This window comes from Aspergillus eucalypticola (assembly GCF_003184535.1).
Source record: "Aspergillus eucalypticola CBS 122712 chromosome Unknown BO83scaffold_27, whole genome shotgun sequence".
NCBI lineage: Eukaryota > Fungi > Ascomycota > Eurotiomycetes > Eurotiales > Aspergillaceae > Aspergillus > Aspergillus eucalypticola.
Genome location: NW_020290301.1, coordinates 393,444 through 407,571, shown reverse-complemented (window position 1 = coordinate 407,571; position 14,128 = coordinate 393,444). Strand labels below are relative to the sequence as shown.

The 14,128-nt window shown below is 50.8% G+C and overlaps 7 protein-coding genes across 7 annotated transcripts; 4 read left to right on the top strand and 3 right to left on the bottom strand.

Moving 5' to 3' along the window:
- Positions 1-1,306: 1,306 nt before the first annotated feature.
- Positions 1,307-1,709, top strand: BO83DRAFT_381460 (uncharacterized protein). Its single transcript, XM_025531994.1, has one exon. The coding sequence runs from the start codon at positions 1,464-1,466 to the stop codon at positions 1,674-1,676; it is 213 nt and encodes a 70-aa protein (XP_025384585.1). The 5' UTR covers positions 1,307-1,463; the 3' UTR covers positions 1,677-1,709.
- A 484-nt stretch (positions 1,710-2,193) lies between these two features.
- Positions 2,194-2,789, top strand: BO83DRAFT_121078 (uncharacterized protein). The gene has a single exon (XM_025526024.1). It carries the CDS (start codon positions 2,349-2,351, stop codon positions 2,682-2,684), a length of 336 nt encoding a protein of 111 aa, XP_025384584.1. The 5' UTR covers positions 2,194-2,348; the 3' UTR covers positions 2,685-2,789.
- BO83DRAFT_121079 (uncharacterized protein) lies at positions 2,790-3,342 on the top strand. Its single transcript, XM_025526025.1, has 2 exons — positions 2,790-3,097; positions 3,234-3,342. Exons 1-2 carry the CDS (start codon positions 2,894-2,896, stop codon positions 3,255-3,257), a joined length of 228 nt encoding a protein of 75 aa, XP_025384583.1. The 5' UTR covers positions 2,790-2,893; the 3' UTR covers positions 3,258-3,342.
- Positions 3,170-4,832, bottom strand: BO83DRAFT_121075 (uncharacterized protein). The gene has a single exon (XM_025526023.1). It carries the CDS (start codon positions 4,792-4,794, stop codon positions 3,427-3,429), a length of 1,368 nt encoding a protein of 455 aa, XP_025384582.1. The 5' UTR covers positions 4,795-4,832; the 3' UTR covers positions 3,170-3,426.
- A 495-nt stretch (positions 4,833-5,327) lies between these two features.
- On the bottom strand, positions 5,328-9,747 carry BO83DRAFT_321027 (putative FAD dependent oxidoreductase; the record flags this gene model as incomplete). The annotated part of the gene is made up of 17 exons (XM_025527834.1): positions 5,328-5,463; positions 5,536-5,760; positions 5,826-5,941; positions 6,009-6,064; positions 6,121-6,224; positions 6,276-6,320; positions 6,374-6,604; positions 6,651-6,837; positions 6,884-6,962; positions 7,009-7,147; positions 7,207-7,264; positions 7,325-7,520; positions 8,074-8,859; positions 8,917-9,063; positions 9,115-9,388; positions 9,434-9,559; positions 9,617-9,747. The coding sequence occupies 17 exons, from the start codon at positions 9,745-9,747 to the stop codon at positions 5,328-5,330; spliced, it is 3,036 nt and encodes a 1,011-aa protein (XP_025384581.1).
- Positions 9,748-10,013: 266 nt separating this feature from the next.
- On the top strand, positions 10,014-11,679 carry BO83DRAFT_453286 (TauD/TfdA dioxygenase family protein; the record flags this gene model as incomplete). The annotated part of the gene is made up of 3 exons (XM_025536899.1): positions 10,014-10,851; positions 10,916-11,457; positions 11,508-11,679. The coding sequence occupies exons 1-3, from the start codon at positions 10,408-10,410 to the stop codon at positions 11,677-11,679; spliced, it is 1,158 nt and encodes a 385-aa protein (XP_025384580.1). The 5' UTR covers positions 10,014-10,407.
- Positions 11,680-12,205: 526 nt separating this feature from the next.
- Positions 12,206-13,253, bottom strand: BO83DRAFT_121050 (uncharacterized protein). The gene is made up of 2 exons (XM_025526022.1): positions 12,815-13,253; positions 12,206-12,751 (listed from the first exon to the last, which is right to left on the bottom strand). The coding sequence occupies exons 1-2, from the start codon at positions 13,088-13,090 to the stop codon at positions 12,251-12,253; spliced, it is 777 nt and encodes a 258-aa protein (XP_025384579.1). The 5' UTR covers positions 13,091-13,253; the 3' UTR covers positions 12,206-12,250.
- Positions 13,254-14,128: the final 875 nt, after the last annotated feature.

The window sequence follows — 14,128 nt, the reverse complement described above, 5'->3', positions numbered from 1 at the left end:
GTAAGACCCATGATTCAGGTAGCCTTTCCGAGCCGCTGATGTGTTTACCAAACACACAGAAAGTTTCCGTTGTCGGCAGTTCAATTTTCGTGTTCAACATAACTGCCAGTCGGTATTGTAACTGGAAGTGGGAGCGCAAAATATCTCCGTGGTCTCTTGCAATCTCACTCATGTGTGGCATGCTATTATGGACCTCAGAGCAGATCTAATTCGATTTTCAAGGGTACGCATATGGGACATCAGAACTTATCTGGAGATTACAACATATCAGATCAGCCTGCTGCAGGAAATAGATAATTTCATGCCAGTCGTTGTGATGGTGGGTTGGAGCCAGTTGGTTGCTCACTTACCATCGAATGCCTCCCCTATAGTCTGTGCTCTCCAGCATAAGCCATGATCAAAGATTAATCCTCGTTGCAGTCCAGTGTCGGGCTCCCAGGAAGATAGCATGCCTCAAGCTCATGCAACGGATCTGTATGGTGCTACAATCTGACTCTGTAGAGGAAATGGGAGCTGTGTCAAGTACGAAGTAGTCCTAGAGAAAATGATGCGGCTCCAAGGCAAGGCGAAGAAAGAGAAGGAAGAGACAAATTCTCTTGACTTCATCACAATTGAATATCACCCTAGCAATTGCCCATGCAGTAACGCGAGTCGAAAGGACCAGGAGATAGACGACTTCGTGCTGTTTGGTACGCTTTCAGGTACGAACACACAGAATGCAGGAACGGAAGGGCAAAAATTGCAAAACTACAAGCAATTAGACTTACGCGTCTGCAATGGACCTGGCTCCTTCCAGGGACATATTGCTTTCGGTTGGCGCACAATCTGGACCCTCTTGCCAAGCGACCCTCGTAGAATGGACGACGGAAAGCAATTCCCGGCCCTGATGATGAAATTCCCGTAGCGGTAGAAGTGGCCTATGAGGACCGAATCCCGGCACACCTGCATGTTGCGATACATATGCAGGGCTTATCACATACATGAATTGTTCCAGTCCTCTGTTCTCCTTTGCCTGCTTGGCGAAACAGGAGAAACGTACCCTCTTGTATATTATGTCAGTGACATACGCACGCTGAGCCTATACAGAGCGACTCCTAGATGTTTTTGATGGGTAATAAAAATATCCGTCGGTGTGTGTCATGGTCAAGTTGGGCTGCATACGGGATTTAGCCCCAGGGGCGGGCACTATGGTGGCCGCGTCATCTGGCAGACCAAGCCGTAATAGAGTCTGGTATGATTGATTGTTGCTGCTAAGGGACACCATTCCCCAGCCTTTTGGTGATGATGGCGCTTCCTATTGACAGATGCACGGACCAATTGACAGGAAAAGGAGAAGCCCGGAGAAGTCGGAACCGATACCAAACAGTTGAAGGGTGGAAAAGGGCCCGCACCTAGGGTCTCGAGGGTGACAGAAATAGAGACACTATGGGCGTTGATTGGTTTCTAAACCTAATGAATATAATATGAATTCCTGGGTTATACCCTTTGCGATCGTATCGCATCCTTCTCATTTTGGCCCCTTTGACTCGCAATCATGGGAAGTCCACGAGGCCGCTGCGGGACGCCGACTCGCTCCCAATCCTTTGCCCCGGAGGTCAAATGAGCAGCAGTCCACTGCAACAGTGGGAGCCATACTGGTAAGGCCCAATATTGAGAGTCAAGAGTCAGTTATCTGATTTCGTCAAGCCTGCCGATCGCGCGCAAACCGGTAGCGACGTAGGAGTAGGTGGACCGCCAGTGAGGAGGCGACTGCGAGGGTTGCGAAGATAAAGTGAAACATCCCGATCGGATAAATGGGCCGTGCAGGCAGGTGGCCAATCAGCTTACGCAGCCCATGGGATCTGCATAGGGCCACGCCAGCTGCTCCAACGCGCTATCAAATCCAAGCCTTGAAACGAACAGATACCACAACCAGACAGCCGTCCGTTTCATTCATAGTGGCTCGCTAGGGAGGGTGACGACTGGTCCAGACCCCATTTGTCGTCATTTTGGCCATTTTCATCACTTCCAACCCTGCCATGCAGGGAACCAGGGATAGCCTAACAGACTTCCGGTATGTACAGATGCCAGAGAAGACTTCCACCCTTCTCTAGAGACTCTAGGGTCCCTCAGGGTCCCATCGCTGTTACTTTCCCTAATCCATGGGTCCACATCGTGGGCTCCCTCAACTTCGAAGGGGAAAGCTCTGTTCTGAGTTCAAATACAAAGTTCCCAGAGAGGGGTATTATGTAAGAGCTCATAACAACGACTTTTTTTCTTGATGGATAGGAAGTGAGGGTATAGGTATGACTATCCCCCACAGTGATTATCACATCGTTGTGACCATAGTTAACTAACTAGCTTCCACGATGATATGTAAGCGGAAGATGATTTTGCTGCACATAGAGACACTGACCACAACTGATGTTCTTCGAGATGGACCCACCCAAATAATGTACTGTGTAGAGTCAAGGACCCGCAATCGTTGGGCCCCCAAGAACACACCAGAGCGGACTAGCTTTCCGCTTAGTTGGCACTACGACCTGTCGACTGTCAGTGTCGAGAGCCGAGACTGGACTGACCCACTAACTTGGAACAGCCACAGCGGCAGGGGACATCTTGATCGAGGACGTCAGCTCCGTTGCATGTTGGTTGTTATTGGACTGAGACTAACAACCAGTCGCATTCATCCACCGACGATCTGAGGCACTTTTTGAGGCTTTCCGTATGTGTGTACTGTGTATGGTGGTGTATGATGCGGAGAAAGGCAACCAAATAAAGCATTACCATGGAAATCAAAGGAACCGCAAATAGATCAATCGCCGCAGCCAGGATTAAGCCACCTCCAAGCGGCAGAGGGGCCAAGGAGGCGAGAGGAAGGACGATTCAACCATTCTGAATAGGCGATGAAGAGATGAAACGCTGGAGGGTCGGCTGGCCCGTGACGGCCTTCAGGGCGAGCCGCGCACGTGGGGCCGCCGCCACAGCGACAGCCAGCCAGAGTGACTTCCCTCTTGCCCTTTCTTCCTCTCCATCAATAGTATCGTCTACTACATCCTCACCTCTCGCGGATCCAACTACCGGCTTCATGCTTAACCGACCCACAGTAACCCAGCAGGTATGTCCAAACCCTATTTGACATCAGCCCTGCCCCTGAGCCACTCTCCCACCCCCACAAGCGCCAGGTCTGGCGATCTATGCGGTTCTTGCATCTCCAGCATAACCTGATCTATTGCTGACAGTCGACGTCTCAGATTCAACTGGGGCGAGCTCGGTAACAACAGTGCATGACGAATGCTTGGTTCCTCTCACGCATCGCAGCAGTTGGATGTAGGTGATCATCGCAAGGTCTTGGCCGACTCAGCGCTTCGAGACTGCCGTATAAAAGCGACCCTTTTCCCAGCCAGAATCATCCTTCATTCAGCTCAAATTCTCTTTCCTTTGATCTCAACTACCATTCCTTAAGAAGCTGTGCTTCGTACTTTCATTTCGCCTTCTTTTTTTTTTCTCACTTACTACTACAAGTCCATCACTCTCTATCCTTTCAAGATGAAGTTCACCGGAATCGCTTTTGCTGGTCTTATCGGTTACGCTGCCGCCCTGCCGGCCATGGGTGCCCAGCAAGACTCTGCTCCCAATGGTGTTCAGGCCAGCGGAGCTCCCTCCTTCCAGGGTGCCGCTCCCTCCGGTTCTCCCCTTCCCCTTCCCTCGGGTGCTCCTCAGGGCCAGGGCCAGGGCTTCGGTGGACAGGGCCAGGGTTTTGGAGGACAGGGCCAGGGTTTCGGAGGACAGGGCCAGGCTCCCACCGTGAGCTTGGGCGATGCTCCTCAACCTCCTCCCACTGGCTCCGCTGCCCCCGCTCCTTCCGGAGCTCCTCGCGGCCACAAGAGACGCCAGCTCGAAATCCCCGCTTCCGCCTCTACCGTCCCTGTCCCGACCGGCTCCGCTGCTGCTGGAGGTGACTTCGGTGGTGTCGCTCCCTCTGGTATTGCTGGCGGCAACGGCCCCTCTCCTTCCGGCTCTTTCGGTGGTGCCGCTCCCTCCGGTGTTGCTGGAGGCAACGGTCCTTCTCCTTCTGGCTCCTTCGGTGGCCAGCAGGGTCAGCAGGGTCAGCAGGGTCAGCAGGGCCAGCAGGGCCAGCAGGGCCAGAGCGGCTTCGGCGGCCAGGAATCCCAGTCCCAGGGCCAGTCCCAGGACTCTCAGTCTCAGGGCTCCCAGTCTGAGCGCACCCAGTCTCAGGGATCTGACTCCCAGGGATTCGACTCCGAGGGATCTCAGGGCTCTTCCGAGCAGGGCTCCCCCTCTGAGCAGGGCTCTGGCTCTAGCTCTTTCGGCGGCAACGGTGCTGCTCCCTCCGGCGTTGCTGGCGGTAACGGCCCCTCTCCTTCCGGCTCTTTCGGCGGTGCTGCTCCTTCTGGCGTCGCTGGTGGCAACGGTCCCTCCCCTTCCGGCTCTTTCGGTGGTAACGGTGCTGCTCCCTCTGGAATTGCTGGCGGCAACGGCCCCTCTCCTTCCGGTGCTGCTCCCTCCGGCGTCGCTGGTGATAACGGCCCCTCTCCTTCTGGCGCTGCTGGTGGTGCTCCCGCTGCCTCGGGTGCTCCCGCCGCCGCTCCTTCGGGTGCTTCCTACTAAGTCCATGCGTAAGCCTTGGGCTTTGATCGACAATCGACATCTTCGAATCATCTGACGCCGATGCAACAGTTCCACCGAGGACTTGGACAATGCCATTGTGATGGCGTGGATCGGACAATAACTATGGATTAAGGTGTGATGGATTGGACGTTTGTGTACATTAATCACTCGATAACCAGTCATTCGTTTGACCAGATCTGGTAGAAAGAACAGAATATGGCTGAAATATTATGTGATCCTGTAGTTCGTAATAATGTAGCGCTATAAATCCCGCTTTTTTTATATTATTTGCATTTAGTCGAATTCTCTTCCTAGACACAATATGAATACGTCCTTGCTTATAAGCCCTAGTTAGATATGTAGTTCTCAATCCTGGCGACACGGGCAATGAGGACACACTCATGTTACTACCAGATAGTACATAGCCAGGCATCGACACTACAAAATAAACTGTGTAGAGATGAAATACATCCTAACCATCAACAATAACTAGTGAAAAAAGGCTGTATATACTCGTCAATAAAAATCCAATTCAATTTTCTTTTTAACGTTCAGTAGTAGAAGAAGTAGTGCTGCAGTGTGTTGACTGCACCTCGCAACACACTAGAACACGTACCCTGCCTCTATCCCGAACTATATATAGTACTCCTTAGTAGTAGTAGTACTACTAGCAGTAACCCCAACTTCAAAATGTAAGTAACTGAAGTGAAATACTACTAAACCTTCCGCACCAGGCCCCCATCTACCCCTTCCACACGCCCATCATCACGACTAGTATCATCCCCGTCAGACCCAAGATCACTCTCAATTCTCCCACCACCATCCACCCCCTCAGCCTGGACAATTTTCGGCCTACAGAAACATCTCATTAGCAAACCATCCAACCACACACCACTATATAAAAGAACATGAAGATAAACGTACCTCTTCCCCTCCCAAACCTGCAACCTCCACGTCACCACCGTCGAAATAATCAAGATAACAGACATAATCGTCACCGTAATAAACCCCTTCCGGTACTGTGGGGCATCCACCTGCTGCCACACCACCAGCGGTAACCATGCTTGGAAAACGTATGCCATTTCGTTCATGCTGCCGACTACGAGCGCGCGCTCTTCGTTGTCATCGGTGCAGATTTCGTGGGCCCATCTTTATATTACATATCGTCGGGTTAGTGGGGGTTTATGTGGGCGATAGGGATGGATGTAGCGTACGCCATGCATAGTCCGCTCAGGCCGTAGCCTGCGCCGGAGAGAATGTAGCAGGTCCATCTCCAGCCTGTGGGGATGTTCCAGACTGCTAGGGAGACGTAGCAGATTATGTTTATGCACTGGGTTTTTTGGTGTTAGTGGTGAATGGGATGTGTGATAGGGGAGGTGGTGGGGGAGGGGGCGTACAGCTCCGATGATTATGCAGGGCCAGCGTCGGCCTTGGAGAATTGTGTCGGATGTCCCTGGTGATATTATTATTAGCGGTTTCTTGGGTGGGTTATCTGTGGAGGGTGCGTACATGCGTAGATGAGGGTCGTGATGACCTGCACAGCGTTTGTGGTGGTTGGGTAGGCGTTGATTTGGCTGACGGAGTATACGGGGTTGGTGGAGTCTTTGAGATATCTGCGAAGATAGCTTTAGTCATAGCCCAGGGAACTCAGGGGAGTGACGCACTGTTGAAAGACGGGCTGACTGCCTGCTGCTCCGTTGTTAAACGTTCTAGGCTACCATTAGCTTGTCAATCTCATCGAGACGAGGAATTGCCAACACACATGTATACGATTGTGAGCAAGTAGATATGCCACGATGAAAAGATCTTTTTCAGTTTGGATTTCGTGTACGGTTCTCTGTCCTTTCGTCCTTCGAGTTGCATCCGTTTCTGCGCTAGCTTGACTTCCTGCTCGCTCAGATAAAACGGACTTGAAATTTCGGGGACGTCCGGCAAGATGAAGAAGCCGCTGATGGCTACTGGAATTGAGATGATTCCGTCGATCAAGAAGAGCCTGTCTTGTTAATTGATTGAGACTAGTCGGAGCGAATTGAACATACCATTGCCAGCCCTTCATCCCTCCCCGTCCGCCGAGATGGAACACGGCGTCCATTAGGTACCCAGAGAACATACTCGCAATTCCACTGCTGGTGTGGAAGATACATGATCGCTTTGCGAGCTCGTCTTTGCGATACCACGATCCGATGATGTACTGCATTCCAGGGTAGAAACTGCTCTCGGCAAGGCCTGATTGCGTTAGTCAGAGATAAAAACAAAGAAGATGAAACTGTACCGATGAAGAAGCGCAAAACATAAAAATGCGTCGCATTGGTACTCCGCGACAGAACAAATGTAAGTACGGTCCATAGCAACTAGACATTGTCAGCATATTTCCCTTATGTCAATGGACAACCATACCTCCATCGCCGGAATCCAATATCTAGGCCGTATGCGTGTCAAAAGCATGTTACTTGGAATTTCACCAATTACATAGCCCACTGTCCAACATGCTTGCATGTAGTTGAGCTGGTTGCCGTATAGACCAAGGTCTTCCTTCCTGTAATTTTGTCAGTGGGGGTTGACCATGACCATTTGGTTGAGTTGTGTGATACGAACATTCCGGAAACGAAGGCATTGTTGATGTTGACTTGGTCGAGATACTTGATAAAGTAACCTTTTCCACAGTATTAGCGCATTTCTTACATATTGCAGACGTCAAGAGACTGCCACCTACCAAGCGACGCAAAAGTCAAGATAGCTGAATCCAGCTTAAAGAGCAGTCTACGCTCCTCAGGAGACTTGTCGAAAGTATCCCAGATGTAGCTAACCCATCTTCGTTTAGGCTTTGCTTGGACAATGCCACTGGATGTGTCAACAGCCCTTTCTTCAACCGTAGCTGGCGATGGAGCCATGATAATTACGGTCTTGATCTGGGTTCACGAAGACCGGCAGAGGAGACGGGGGGACACAGAGAGTACAGGGAATTTTTGACAGTCCGCTGCACGACATATTGTTTCACATGATAGTCGCACATATTTATCCCTGTTTTAAGCTTGATAGCAAGGCTTGATGAGATGGTCTGGATGCCATATCTGATGGGCGCAGGACGGCACAGACCAATGCATCATCATCCACCACATTCACGCAATATCTGCGGGGGTTTATCCTGTCAGATGTAATGATGAGAAAGAAAGATAACGAGCGTGTCTGCCGATGTGCGGGGATAGTAAAGCATGTCGAGTCCGCGAAGGATGAGTGGTTGCTCATCCATCCTCCGGAGCTCGTCATCCAGATCTCGGATGATGTGCCCTGTGCATAGGCGTGCGATGCCGGCCGGTTAAAATGACTACAGCCTTCATGGGAATGCCGATCTCGCCTGATAAGCTTGTATTTGGTGCTCTAAAGTAGTAGCAATGTCTGCGTCTAATTGTGTCATCTACACTAAAATGCGAACTCTGTTCTATAGCTTGTCTAGCTGCATACCTCCAACACCGGAAGCTCCCCGATGCCACTGTCTCGTCTCCGGCCAAGCCCCAGCAGCTTATTGGTTCTCTCCCTCTGCGCGGCTTTTGCCAGATGCCAATTGTCAGAATGGGCTTCGATCGCAGTGAGTCCATACTTGGCTCTGTATCCGTTAATCCACTCCAGCAGGTCAATCACGTAGAATTCTTCAATGTCCTTCAACGAGTGGAAGCGCTTGCCACTGCCCTTCTCCTTAATTCTACGGGCGTATTCGTCTTTCATTTCGCTCTCCGCTGGTAGCTCTGCAATTCCGGCGAAAGCATTCGCTACAGCTATCGCTTGGAATTCGAACAGCGTAAACGTCGCTGTGTAGTAAGGGACTCCCACAAATGCCAGGGTTGGATCTGGGATGTAGAAGATGTCTTTGTGCAGGTTATGCACCTGCGTCCCGTCAGTCACTAAGACCGTATCACTCGCTTGCTCCGCTGGTGTCGCATCGTCGTGATATTCCGACAGAAAAGGCAACGTGATATGATATCCGGTACAGATGATGATCGCATCGATTCCACAGAGCGTCTGTCCTGATTTCAGGTGTACCTTGATCGGCAAAGCCTCGTCATCTGCAGCAGTCTTTGCCTCGATTTCGAATCGTTCTATCTCGCTGATTCTTGTGCCATTTTCTGGAAGCACACTGGATGAGATATCGAATTCACCGTTCCGTGTGCTTTGGTAGACTTTTTTGGCCAATGGACCGATTTCTCGAGCAAGATCCGTAGAGGACACCCCGCCTCCAATAAGCAAGACATTCTTAACATAGTGATTAGTTGTTTATTGCCGAACACGGGGACGAAAGAAGTTGCGCACCTTGTCCGCGTAAGGTTTTGGGTTTCTGTACCCCTTCGAGTGATTTATACGCGACGGCCACTGTGCTTTCGCCTTGGACAACCCAGGGGTATCTGGAACGCGAGGCGCATGATAGTGGCCGGAAGCGACTATTACAGCATCGAATTTCTATTGAGGAGGATATTAGTAGTTTCTTCCTCCTGGAATGGTATAACTTACAGCAGTCTCCTCCTGTTCCTCTAACATTCCTGATTGCGTGGTTTCCTTCAATGTCGACCACGTAACGTCCCACTTGCGATCCACCTTGCGCAGCCTGGTCACTCGAGCGCCGTATAACGTAACGCTTTCAGCACCAGCCTTCTTCGATGTGTCCTGGATGTACTCCTTCATCACCGTATGGCTGACAAACTCTGGCGTTCCTTCTGGCCAGGCATTGAGTTTAACCCGCATCAGCGATGTGGCCACATTGTTCTTGAGTCCATCATAGCATGGCCTGATAGTGTAAGCGATCGTACGGGAAGCAGATCAAGATACGCACCCTGGTGGAGCGTGCTCTAATGACAATGCATCAGCATGTCTGCGGTCCTCGTCTCGATGCCTCTCTGAGATAGATGGCTTCATGGCGGGGTAATTCGGTTCCAGTGGTTTTCTTTCATCGTGAAGCCTGATGGAGTCGTTAGTTCCCGGATGCTCGACACACCACTGAACGAGGAGGGATTACCAAACGCCACCTGCTGCATGATTCCGTTCAAAGACAGTGACGTCGATCCCGTGCGCAAGAAGGTGGGCCGCGGAGACAACACCGCTAATGCCAGCACCGATCACGGCCACTTGCTGGATTTCACGAGTCATGGTGGTTGTTGGTTATACTGTCCCACTCACAACACAATGGTATGCCATAAGAGACATCTAGTGAGATCGAGCCGTCTGATATGTTCCTAATGAATTGCGAAGGAATATGGAGCCAGACGATATCGTTATGTTAGTCAAGTGTGGTGTAATAGCAACGCTACCAGTTGAGGACTAGCCACAGCCTGTCATATCTGAGACAGCTCGAACCGAGCTCCTAGCGATAACCTAGTTCCAAGCCAGGAGGAACCTGCAGCAGCGTGTGGTACGTCAGTTGCTTATCAATAATTATGAAGAGGGGATGAGGCCATCGAATCCCTGGATGATGCTCTCCGGGGGGACCCCGTTAATGGATGGCCACGCTTGTCCACTGGGATAAGCGGAGATAAGAAATCATCGACAAGAGCATACTCAGCAGAAAAGAGGGGTACAGGCGAGAGATGCCGCGACAGCCGTTCAATCTGCCAATATCTTTGTGGTGGGATGCAGAAGGCGCAATGATGGGTGGTGATGATGTGATCGGATCCCGTACCACGACAATGATGGTGAGGGGAAATAATCTTGGTATGCAATAAGCTCTGCATAGAAATACCACCATAGAGCGCTGTAGAACCGGATAAGACAAGACATTATAATCAGAGTTCATAGTTCAATTGGATCATCATGGCTCCTGCTCCTATTGACCCCAGAATAGTCGATGTTGCGGAACCTCTGAAGCAAACGCTTCCGCTTCCACCAGCATCACGAAAGCGCCTCGAGAAGGCGGGAATAAACCTCTCTGAGGGATATCCCTACAGGCCGTCTCGTCCCTTGTACCTAGACGACGTCTACAAGATCCGCGATCATGACCGGGCCCATGTGGACCCAGGCACCCGCGCGGACCCAGAAAAGAAGGCACTCTTGTCTGCAGCAAAAGAGGTCATTCATTTGACCCGACACATTGGCACGGAGATCGTTGGACTGCAGTTGAAAGACCTGACGGACCAGCAGAAGGATGAGCTGGGCTTGTTGATCGCTGAACGCAGCGTGGTCTTCTTCAGGGATCAGGATATCTCTCCCCAGCAGCAGAAAGAGCTTGGCGAATGGTTTGGCGAGATCGAGGTCCATGTAAGCCCACTATGTTTCTGCATGTCAGTATCCAGCGGACTGACAGAGTTTCGACCTTATCCAGCCACAAGTCCCCCAAGTACCTGGCGTCGCCGGAGTGACAGTCATCTGGCCAGCTCTGCAGGCAACGGAGATTCCTGCTAACTTCCGTCGCCCTGGAGGAGCCTCACGTTGGCACACTGATCTCGTACATGAACGTCAGCCTGCAGGTGTAACACATTTGCATAATGACACCATTCCCAGCATCGGCGGAGACACACTCTGGGCGAGTGGTTACGCGGCCTATGAGAAGCTGTCGCCTGCGTTTCGTAAGATGATCGATGGTAAAACAGCTATCTACCGATCCAGCCACCCGTATCTTGATCGCGCCCACCCAGAAGAAGGCCCGAAATACGTCGAGCGTGAGCATCCCCTTGTCCGCGTTCACCCTGCCACGGGTTGGAAAGCGCTATGGGTGAACCGAGCCATGACCGACCGCATTGTTGGTCTCGACAAGGCGGAAAGTGATGTTATCTTGGGGTATTTGTGCGATGTATATGAGAAGAACATTGACATCCAGGTTCGCTTCAAATGGAGCCCTGGGACAAGCGCACTATGGGACAACCGGTCAGTAACTTGCATCTTATGAGCTCTCGAGAGGTTCTGACATATAATAGTATTACCATCCACAATGCCAGCTGGGACTATGAAGGTTCCGAGCCTAGACACGGTACCAGAGTCACGGCGCTTGCGGAGAAGCCATTCTTTGATCCCAAGGCTCCGACTAGAAGGGAAGCTCTGGGACTGCTTGATCCTGCTGAGAAGGAAGAGTTGGCTCGAGCAAATTGAGATTTGGAACAGCAACTTTCGACGATGATCAAATGTATGGCTTTGGGCAATTGAACGCAAAATTGTTTGCTACGTTTGTCCCGGCTCACATGATAGCATTTACCAGTCGCAATAGTCTTTACCAAGTCAAAATCACCCTGCCACATCCCTTGTTTATAAAGCCTCGTTGTATTCTTCAAATCTACTTAGGCTCAAGCCATACTATTTTCTAGGAGTCCATAAGTTAGGCGCAATACATACTATAGGTTGCCGTCATCATGGGTTGCTCGAGAACTATGCAAAGTGCTACTATTAATTGGGCAACTGTTGCCCAAAAAAGCCCCGAGTTTCGGCTTTTACGGAATCTTGTCTACTACGAATCGCCTAAAGGTGACATAAAGGATCTCAGCGGTGAACGCCTGACTTACTGTGAATACCAGGACCCCTTCGCGTCCAGTATCATCCGGGCACGCACTGGCGTTATCGATGGCTCCGTGTGGTAGGTAACTGATTCCATTGTCGGTGGCTATTGTGCCACTATCCAGTAATCCGGGCTATTTATAGTCGCAAATCATATGGTGTGGGGAGGATCTCACTTCCGTTGGAGGATATACATCCAGTGGAAAACCTCAGGCGCGTAAGCAAATGATGAAGTCTCTCCTTGGGGTGCTTTGAAAGGCGTCCGGGAAACGACAGTCCAGTATTGGGCCATATGAGACAAATTATCGAAGCGCATGGTAGAGTAGGATAGAGTGACCCAGAGGGCCCCTTTCTGCACGAGGGGTGCGAGGTGTAGACCCAATAGCTCCACAGGAGACAACTCTAACGCTCCATGTTTATCCACAATCTCTTGTACCGTCGGGCATGTACTCAATGCGTCGGAGGGTAAAGGGAAGGTAACGGGCGTAGATGTTGCAATCGCATCGCTGGTGCTTTTGTCGAGAATGACGTCGAAGGGCGAGGAAAGAGCTAACCTAGAGACATCAGCCCAGGACCGCAAGTTAGCTTGCACCCAGCCCATCGCATGTGATGGATCCCTTTTGCTCTCGGTCTCTTGCCCAAGGCGAACGGCTTCGGCGGAAAAGTCCACGTTCTATCGCAAAGATGAGTAAGTCATGTTCCAATGGCTCAATGCGCCATCACGTCAAGCACGCACCACGATGCCATTTCCGGCCCAATTGCGCTTAATGAATTCATCGCAAAGTTTAACTCCCAGCTTCGAGATGCCTGGCCCCAGATGGAGCACTCTTGGGTTCGTTGCCGAGCGGCTCTCCAGGTGAGATACTACCGCATCGATGAGCATTTCTCCCGAATTCAGCCACTCCCCGACATCCCGACCAGTGGCAAACTTCGTATCCCAGAAGGTCGGATCATCATAGTCGGGGGTGCCTGTTATTTTGGTGTAAGTTCTCACATTTGGCGGGGCAGCCATGGTGTGCGAGAAGTGAGGACTGACGGTCGGCCAAACTTTGTTTGAAACAGATTGCGGTCACGTGAAGGCTATCTTATCGCGGCATTGGTGTATGATGGATTTGACATTCGGACATCAAGCATTGAAGTTGCCTGATAGGCGTTGGCTTGTCCTTTTCACAGAGAAAGCTGTACTCAATGCAGGAATTATCATGACATACCGAGAAAGCCTTTATTTTCAACCGAGAAGCGATGGCAGAGGTTGGAAAGATCACTGCATCTGGAACCAATCCAGGGTTCTGAGTCCTATCACTGGTATTCGAGCGCAAAGCTTTACTAACTATCAGTATGAGACTGTTCAGACTCTCCTTCAAGACCTGTCTCGTCGTTGCCAGTCATGCAGGTTTGCTCACTGTATCTCTTAGCAAAGTGTGGTTCAGTCTCCCTTTACGCTATGGATACTTCCATACGCTTCTGTCGCATACATCATGTGTATTACAGATGAGCAATATCTCATGAAAATGTGTGAGAGGAAAAGACTATGAGGATACACATGTGACAAATTAAAGTTGCCTACTAAGATTGCTAGAAACACACACTCCTGTCGAGTCGCAAGTTTCAAGGGCTCCCTAAATTTGCAGTACTTAGACATATCGACACATGGATAAGCCTTTTCTGTGGGAGCAAATTTCAGCCGTTCTCCCAATGAATCCAAGGAGACCTAGCTGAGAGCTCTCTACTAAGCATCATGCAGTCGAGTGGCGGCATTAATTACACCTGAGACTTTCATCCCACCCTTGCATAAGTGAAGACGTCAGCGTGCAATGGCTTTGCAGTTGCGGGGAAGGAGCTGGAATGAAGTAAATTCACCACTCGCATGCTGTCAATTTCGCCGGAGCAGTTTCGATACATGGCCCCATCCCAAGTGATCGTCGTGTGCTTGGTACATCTACATACGAGGAAGGAATCTACACTGGGAGCTTCTCGCATCAGGCCATTTGCACGCGCGGTGCTCGTCAATATGTCTGCATTTATCGCGGGGAAACACACCCTACCGTAG

Bases quoted from the DNA above. Each gene is read 5' to 3' on its own strand.
- BO83DRAFT_121078 (XM_025526024.1), top strand. From the start codon at position 2,349: ATGATATGTAAGCGGAAGATGATTTTGCTGCACATAGAGACACTGACC.
- BO83DRAFT_121079 (XM_025526025.1), top strand. From the start codon at position 2,894: ATGAAACGCTGGAGGGTCGGCTGGCCCGTGACGGCCTTCAGGGCGAGC. The intron at 3,098-3,233 runs GTATGTCCAAAC...TCGACGTCTCAG, and splicing joins GACCCACAGTAACCCAGCAG to ATTCAACTGGGGCGAGCTCG.
- BO83DRAFT_121050 (XM_025526022.1), bottom strand. From the start codon at position 13,090: ATGGCTGCCCCGCCAAATGTGAGAACTTACACCAAAATAACAGGCACC. The intron at 12,752-12,814 runs GTGCGTGCTTGA...TCTTTGCGATAG, and splicing joins GGGCCGGAAATGGCATCGTG to AACGTGGACTTTTCCGCCGA.
- BO83DRAFT_381460 (XM_025531994.1), top strand. From the start codon at position 1,464: ATGAATTCCTGGGTTATACCCTTTGCGATCGTATCGCATCCTTCTCAT.
- BO83DRAFT_121075 (XM_025526023.1), bottom strand. From the start codon at position 4,794: ATGACTGGTTATCGAGTGATTAATGTACACAAACGTCCAATCCATCAC.